This window comes from Chaetura pelagica, unplaced genomic scaffold (genome assembly GCF_000747805.2).
Source record: "Chaetura pelagica isolate M959 unplaced genomic scaffold, ChaPel_1.0 scaffold704, whole genome shotgun sequence".
NCBI lineage: Eukaryota > Metazoa > Chordata > Aves > Apodiformes > Apodidae > Chaetura > Chaetura pelagica.
This window is the reverse complement of record NW_009952994.1, coordinates 127459-136280: the sequence shown is the minus strand read 5'-3', so window position 1 is coordinate 136280 and position 8822 is coordinate 127459. Positions and strand designations below refer to the sequence as shown.

Genomic DNA, 8822 nt, shown 5'->3' with positions numbered 1-8822 from the left:
AACAGAATCCCACAGTGGCTTGGGTTGGAGGGACCTTAAAGCTCATCCAGTCCCAACCACCCTGCATGGGCAGGGACACCTCCCACCAGACCAGGTTGCTCCAAGCCCCATCCAACCTGCCCTTGAACGCTTCCAGGGAGGGGGCAGCCAAAGCTTCTTTGGGCAGCCTGGGCCAGTGTCTCACCCTCCTGACAGTCAGGAATTTCTCCCTAACATCTCATCTCAGTCTCCCCTCTTCCAGCTTGAAACTATTCCCCTTCATCCTGTCACTCCTTGCCCTTGTCCCAGGTGATTTTTACAGTTGGACTCAATGATCTTAAAAGATCTTTTCCAACCAAAACGATTCCACGATCTGAATCCATAACCTCAAAGAAAAGCCAAAGAAACTGCACTGGCCTGAGCCAGCCCACAGCCTGTAACTGCTTGGTATTTATTTACTCAACAACTGTTGTTACCATCTCAGAGTCAGACTTTGTCAGTTGTTGCCTAGTGCTAAACACCATGGCTGCACCTAAAGGATTGTGGCTGCTGGCAAATGCTTTTCTCCCCAGGGTTTTTTGCTGTGCAAGAAACTCCAGGATTTTCCTGTGCCATCAAGCTTCCTAGCCCAAGGTGCCAGTACATCTTTGTTACCAGTCATCGTAGCAGAGCAAAAATTAACGGACTGTTGCTGGTTAAGGTGTTGCACCTTAGATAGAGATGCATGGAGATTAAGACCATAAAAGATGCTTCAGGTTGGTGGTCACCTCTGCTGAAGTTGCTTCAGTGTTTGGAGCATTCCCACCACCTTCCCTTCCTGAAATTCTGGTGTGAGATCCGTCGGATGTTCAGGTAGACCAAAAGGGCTGGTGTTCCTTTCCTCAAGTGTATAGGACAACATGTAAACATAGAACAGTGTCAAAACAAAACAGGTTTTTAGATTTACCTGCTGGTTTTAAAAAGAGTTCTTTAAAAGCTGACCGTTGTCTTCCTTGCCAGTCCCATGAACTTGGGATGTCCTTACCCAGAGCTGGGTTATTAGTGCACTCCCTTGGGGCGCAGAGGGGACAGAGCATTGCACAGTGACCTGGAGTCAGGGCCTTCCCCTAGAAAGGTACCAAGGAGCCAACCTTCCACAGCAAGGTCATGAAGATGGATGTCAGGGTCGAGGAAAAGTGACAAAAACATAAGGACTGTGAGAAATAGAAGCAGAAGGGGGGTAGAACAGAGCTGGCTGGCTGCTAACGGCGCTTCCACGGGCAGCTGCCTCTGGGTGCTGTTTATCTCTCAGGGGTAGCTGCGGCCTCCACAAGACTCCCTAATCCTGTCAGGAAAAGAAAAACAACAGTACAACTGCCTGTCAACAACTGTAACACTTCCCCTCACACCAGGACACAAGATGGCAGCAGGCAGGTTCATTGTATGCTCATTCTTCCTACAGAATTGTACCAGCTAGGTTGTTTGCAACTGTTTCTATCAACTAATCCATCATCCAGCTGGAGCAGAAAGCCCACCCATCCCAGAGTGAAACCATCAACATACCAGGAGGAGGAACAGTGAAACCTGGAAAGCAAATGTTCTAGGCAACATGCTAGTTTTTAATATTTAAGGTACTCCTTTCAAAATTTGAAGTGCAAAGAACTTAAAAAAGCATGGGGCTTTCAGAAGGACAGGGCTGCACATCTGCTCTGCATTTTAACAGCTTTTTATACAGAAGGGTCTGAAAGGGTCTGCATTAGGGTTTATCACCACCTGCTGCTCATTCCCTGTCTGGAGTCACAACTGGGTGCTGAAATAGGATTTGACCATGTCAAAACAAAAAAAAACTTGTTTACCCTCCAGGGTAAACTAATCAGCCCATACAATGATCTCCTGACTGTTTAATGATGCTCTGTACTTGGAATGCAATTATATTCAGTTCTAAGCAACTCCTGAAAACCAGAGAGCAATACCTGACAGCAAAGTAAGTGACAACACCTGCAGGAGCAAACAGGTCTTTGGGCAATACCCTACACTGGAAAAGTCAGGCAGGATCCTGGGAATCTGGACTTCCTCAGGTAAATTCCTATTGCACACCTGTCAAATCACAGCACTCACATCCCTGCCAAGCCCGGAGCTTCCAACAGCTCAGTAACCAGACAGGCCCTAATGCAGGCAGGCATTGGACAACCAAACTGCAAGGAGTTTGCTGAAGAATTTCAGCAAGCCTCTGCTATGTGAGAAAAATGCCTCATTTGGCAAAGAACTTCTAAGTTGCTCCCTGCAGCATGCTCCCAGATTCCCAGTGTTTCACTGTTTTTAACCTGGTTAAGGCCAGAGAACTTCCTTCCTCAGCAATTTCACCCTAAGCAGTATCTGCTCTTGGTTCTGCAATATTAATGTTCACTCCCCCTAGGCTGACTAGAAACTTGACTTTTTCAAATAGCTAAACAGACATTTGAGATTAATTGTGCCTTTAAAAGGTAAAACAGTGGGCCAAACTGAAGTAAATCAGGCAACAATAAGAGAAACCACACAACTACTTGATGTTTTTTCTGTTGGAACAAGGTATTGAAACCTGAGTCTTGCCTATAATTCCTCATTTTTAACTGTTTATTGTTAATTTGTGCTCTTTGAAGAACACAGTTAAAATTTCCCACCTCCCCCACTAAAAAAAAACAAACCCACAAACCAAAAAACCCCAACTTTCTCTATTAAAGGAGACAACTAAGAGAAGTAATAAAACTGTTTATTTAATAAAGTTAAAAACCTCATTTAAAAAAATAATGCCAAGAAATTTTGGGTTGGAGCAATGAAATGACACCACCAACAACTGCTTTACAGCCTGTAGGGGGTCCCTTGCTCTCCACCACCCTTCTCTGAACTCTGCCAGCTGTGCCTTGTCCTTTGCTTGTTTAACAACAACCGTTGCCATCAGGTCACCTGGAGGAGCTGCGCTCCTTGCTCACGCAGTCGTCCTGGGAAGTGGTGTCACCATTCCCCATCATGCTGCACGTTCTCCTCTTTTTCCTCCTGTGCATCATCCCCTCTGTCTCAGAGCCCGTGTCACACTGAAGTATGAAGAGATGAAACCAGAATTTAGGAAAACCTGGTAAAGTGGTCATGCTAAGGAATTCACTGTACGTGCTACATCAGCAATGCTGGATAATCAACACGCAAAGAGCCTGCTGGTTTAGATTAGACAAGTGAAGTCTTTAAATTAAGTGGTTAAAACCAGGAACAGGTACATTCTTAAGTGTCATCACTGACTCAGCTGGCTTGAGGCGAGACAATTGAGGTGTGCATTTTAGCTCCTAGAAGGACCTGATTTCCCAAGAGTGCACTCAGGTACCTAGAAACGTCTCCTGTCAGAACTGACAAGATCAGTTTTGGATCTTGTTCCCCATTTCAAAAACATCCATTTTGCACAAGCATGACTTAGCTCATGAGTGAGAGTTTATATCCAATATAAACACAGATCCAACCAAATTCCTTTAGCAATACAAAGAGAAGCTTCAGCAAACAGAACTTGCTAAGCCCACGGGCTCCACTACCACGTGGATTTGTTTAGTTGCTTCTATTAATTTCTTCCAAGACATGAATATTAGGATGAGGACACATCATCAGGTATGGAAAAAAAACAGTATCATTGCAGGATATGGATCACCTACTGTAGAGAAAAGCATTACCTCTGAATCAGAGTCTGAGGAGCTGGAGCTTGAGGAACTGGAAGAATCACTAGAACTATCAGAAGCAATACCAGTAGATTCCTGCAGGTCAACTGAATCAGCCAGTGCTGCCAAGTCAGGATGTTCCTGCTTCAGGATCCTAAACACAGTTGAAATGTTAGGGTTGGCCTCTGAACAGTGACACTTGATGTAAACCAAGAGGGTAGAGGGCTGCTTTTTTAAAAAAAAACAACCAACAGAGAGTATGAAAAGAAAGCCAAGTCTCTCACCTGTACCATTTCCGTGACAACTTGGGCCTCCCTCTCACCGTTTTGTGCCACACCACAGGGAAGTTGGTACAGCTGGCAAAGTTCTGTGTGATGGCAATGGTTGTGTCAAGGTTGAGAACCACGTGCCACCAGCCACCTACAAATACAACATCCATGACCAACTTCTGGCTACACAGCAGAAAGCAAGCTCAAGAACACCTTTATTCCATAGCTCAGGTGGAGACTGGACCTTCTCTCCCAAACCCAGGTGAGTTTGCCACCATGTCATCCTTCCTCAGTCTTGTTTGCTTCACTGCTTTACAGATTCATGGCACAGAGCTCAGGGCTCTAATCAAATGATCCAGCTCACAGACAGTACTGAAGACCTGACAGCAACACCCTGGCTACTAACAGGTTATTTAATAGCAAGAGCCACTGTAACCCAGACCACACAGATACACTGTTAGGCTGGAGAGCACTTTTCATGCTGATTTAGTGAGGTCCTTATGACTACAGACTAACCCATTTAAAAATAGATGCAAAATCCTTTCCCCACACAGGATAAAATTAGGCAGTGGTGTTCTGACAAACCACTTTTAACCTCCTGAAAAGACTAAGAAACAGTTTAATGGAACCTGACAGCTACAAAATCTTCACAGAAGGTATATTGAGTAGTTACTAATAAGTGCCAAGACAACCACAAGGCACTCTTCAAATGTGAAGTCAGCTTTATGGTAGAGACAAGCAACATGGAGAGAAGCCGTGGGCCATGCTGCACAAAGTGATGGAGGATTTAGAGGTTAGAACTTGACATTGAGCCCCTCCAGTGGCTTTAACCACTAGCCACCTGATGCTGCAACAGGCACGCAGCCACTCAAAGAGAATTGCACCTGTATCAGCTCTTGAACTGCTGACTTCAAATACAAAATGAAGAATAGTCATAAAGAGGTGGGTGGGAAGTGTCAGGGCCTTTAAGTGGTTCTTTTCCCACAGCCAAGAAAAATTCACATGCAGACAGACTACTCAGGCTACAAAATCCAGTCATGAATTTGCTACAGTGCATATCAACTCAAACATTTTTGCCCAAGAGCTACTGGTAGTACTCAAAGACCTCTCTTAATTTATGCCATGACAATCTCCTATTACTGCAGCTTAGTTCAGGATCACATGCCATTTGTTTTGTCACCTGGACAACATGCAATTCTATGCCACAGGCCATATAGAAAATAACTGAACAGTCTCAAAATGCACCTCACAGTATATATATCCCTTTAGAAACTGCTCAAAATAGTTCACTTCGTAAGAGATGACCCCTATAAGAAAGCTGAAATATCATCTTAGTCTCTACTACACACCAGTTTTTAAAAATAGGCTTTTCCTTTCCCAGGTTTCCTTACATACCTGGCACAAAGACTGTCTCTCCTGGTTTCTGTAAGATCTCCAGGGGCTTGAATTCAGGGGGCCAGGTAGGGAGCTGTGTCCTAGGATAGATGACATTGAACCACGTGATGGCCTCATCCTGCTGGTTCCCTCCCTCTTCTCTTGTCACTTTGATCAGCTCTCTGGGAGTGCTGGTAGGGAAGAGGCACCAACGTTTATGGCCCTGGACTAAGGCATTCCATGCACTAGTTCCCAAGGGATCAATGTGAATTCCTGTTCCAGAACGAGGTGGGCCCATCACAAACCATCTGCATGGAGAGGAAAAAAAAAATCCTTCAGTCACAAAGCAAGCAAGTAGCCACCTTCTGTTTTCTGCATCTGAGATGGAAAATTACAGCTGTGACTTTTACACACAGAAATCAAGGTGGTTACAGTTCCTTAATTTATCTTCTTCAGACTGTCACTCTAGAGCAAAAGCTACAACATAGATTTAACCTAAAACTAACATGTATTGGGGCAGGAATGAGTCTGGGACAAGAAAGTGAAGAAAGCTTTTTAAAACAAAATATAGCTATGGAATATAAACAGTTTTTCAATAAAATATCTACTTGTTTCAAGTCACAACAGTTTTCACTAGGATTCTTGCTATGCAGGGATTCTCCTAACCCTGTTTTTCTAAAATTGTCTACTCATATATGAATCCAGAGCTGCAGAACAACAAGGAACAAACAAAAGGCCAATACAAAAGTCAGGAACAGAGCAAAGTTATGCAACCCTGGCCTCCCTCTCTGCCTTCTGTTCATCTACAACAGGCTTTTCATTCTCATGTTTAACTAGTTGGAGCTTCTTCTCCAGTGACCATTCAGGATTTGGTGGGTATATTCCCATATTCCCATTCCCCATTTGCAAGATTTATTTCTCTCTGTGGAGAACTTCATCTGCTACACGTTTAACAGCAACAACACCTTCACTTGCTCACTTTTCTGCACAGGAACAGCAAGACTCACCACACCAGATAAAGTAGTGTGAGTGAAGTGACTTAATAACAGGCATCAGGAGGAAAAAAACTGGCAGTAATTGTTTAATGGGCAGCAGAGAGGGTAGAAACTAAAAGCCCCCTCCATCTTGTGGCTGACAGGCAGGTGATGCCCAGCAAGATGAGTCCAAAGGCTCAGAAAATATTGGGAGTCAACAAACTCTGCATCTCCCCTTTCCAATGCAGGTGTAAATTGGCCTGGTTTCCAAGTATCATTTGCTAACACCAGTTGTAGGGCTGTAAGGCTGGTTATCAAGCTGCACTCTTCCTACTTCATAAAGGAGCCATAAAAAAAACCTAAAAAAGCAGGTGTTTGACATTTCTATTGTCATTTCACTCCTTAGATTCCTATTAGACTTGGAAAGCTAATTAGCCCACAAGCAGAACAGCTGAAGCTTTTACTAACAAGTCAGATGAAACACATGAAGACCTGTCTGGTGCACAGACAGATGCACTGTTCAGCACTGTATTTCTGACTACAACCCAAATCTACAGACATAGAAGCTTTAAAACCCTTATTTAGCAACAACACCATTTACCAGCATCTTCCTCCAGGCACTTCATTTACCAGGAACATAACCAGTTTGCCACAAGGCATCATATTTACTATTAAAAACTTGACATCCTGTAGCTTCAATTGAAAAGCAAAAAGCTCCACTCCTCTCCAAACTAAAATAGCTGCTTCAGCAAATGGCTTCCAAAAATTACTGCCTTTATTTTGAAGGAATAACTCTAATAAAGATGTTCTAAAGGGCTTCTTACTCAAAGATCTACCCACTGCCACTACTGAGAGGTCTCATTCCAAAGGTCAATCTGTCCACAGCCTGATCATATGATTAGAGAGCACCACTTCCTGTTGGATTTTCAATTATACTCTTAAGCTACTGGATACCCTTCATCCATTCCTGTACCCAGATGAAACCCTTAACTCCAGGAGGCATCAGTGTGCCCTCCTGCATGACTCAAAAAAAGATAACAGCCTCTCACAAACCCACGTTTTCCAGAACAAAGAACAGGATTGTGAACACCGAGATGACAAGCAAGGAGCTCAGCATGTGGCTCTAGGTGGGGGAGGGTGTGGGGGAAGGAGATACCAATATAAATTGAGTCACAACCAAATTATTTATTTAGTCCTATGTGGGGCCCTTTCCCTCCCATCTAGTTTACCTATAATCTGGATAAATGATTCCCAGTTCTGTAAGTATTCAGCTACTACCAGAGACTACACCTAGTGGGCTGTTGTGTTTGATCACATCATTGTGTGTGTCCCTCTTAGAAGTGAATTATAACAAGGGTCTGTTAAAAAAAACACTTCAGGTGTCTCAAACAGAATTAGCTTCATGCTTCACCCCTGCAAAACCACTACTGGGCTACAGACACAGGAATGAGTGCACTAAAGGAGAACCATTATTCATCCCTTGGCCTACTTTATTTAAAAAAAAATGAAACAATAAAAAACCCACATCACAGCCTCATGTCACTCAAAAGACAAGGCACTCTCTGACAATTATGTTGCTGTAAAGACTTTAATTACTTGGGAGAATTAAGCTCGTGCTCCCACTTCTACAAAGAGTTGTATTAACATAGACAAAAATCCCTTTTGTATTTAACAGCCCAAATATAAGGTTGTTGCATTTGAATTAATTCAGGAATGAAGTTTAACTCAAATCCCTTTTCAATCAGATGCAAAGAGCTGACATTGATGTGAAATATTGTTCTCTCTCAAAATTACCTAAGGGGAGCCAAAAACTTAATCCCCACACTTCATATCACCTACCTTAAGATCTTGACCTTAAAAGGACTGACTCATAATTAAACACAGTCCCACCATGTACATAACTCACTGGTGCAAAACCCAGAAGCTAGTCCTGAGGTACTGAAAATTTGAAAACCAGAAGGCACACACAGCAAGACATTCATCTTCATATCTTTCAATGCAAGTTTTTTTAAAGTCCAAGAAGTGAGAGAAACTAGCTGAAAAAAGAAAAAAATCCACAAACCTGTAGCACCACTGGAGGCAGAACCATCAACTGTGATAGACAAACCTGCCCTTCCCTCCCTCTGGATGATAGATGCATGCTCATTTCAAAACAGCAGATGGAAAGCCACCCCTTTGTTTCACACAAGACCATCATACCCACCACTTAGGAATGGCTAGTGAGATGGAAAACACCTGGATTTGATCTTGCTGTCTCTGCACCATACCTGTATGGTGGCCTTCGTTTCTCCCCTGCGTACTGGAAGAGATCATCAGTGAAGAACTTGGGTACTTTGTAGTCCTCCAGGAGTTTCCTGCGTTTGGGATGCTCCCCATAACTGCTGTCAAAGATGTAGAGGGGGCTGTCATCACGTGTGGTCTCCATGTACTCGATGTAGTACTTCATCTTCATCTTGACGGAATATCCATCATTGTCCTCCCCACATTTGAACTTCTGATTCCTGTACTTGCGTTTCAGCCTCTCCAGAGTCCACTTCTCCTGGGCAGACCAGCCCACCTGAGCATTCAGCAGG

At 43.6% G+C, this 8822-nt stretch overlaps 1 protein-coding gene across 1 annotated transcript in view; it reads right to left on the bottom strand.

The window, feature by feature from the left end:
• Positions 1 to 956: 956 nt before the first annotated feature.
• JMJD6 (jumonji domain containing 6) overlaps positions 957 to 8822 on the bottom strand; it is a 14041-nt gene continuing 6175 nt past the window's right edge. The window contains exons 3-8 of the mRNA XM_009996559.1: positions 8517 to 8822; positions 5297 to 5583; positions 3917 to 4052; positions 3648 to 3786; positions 2902 to 3029; positions 957 to 1303 (exon numbers count right to left, since the gene is read on the bottom strand). Of these exons, the coding sequence (XP_009994861.1) occupies positions 1267 to 1303; positions 2902 to 3029; positions 3648 to 3786; positions 3917 to 4052; positions 5297 to 5583; positions 8517 to 8822 (1033 nt within the window). The 3' untranslated portion in view covers positions 957 to 1266. The remainder of the gene's footprint in view (positions 1304 to 2901; positions 3030 to 3647; positions 3787 to 3916; positions 4053 to 5296; positions 5584 to 8516) is intronic.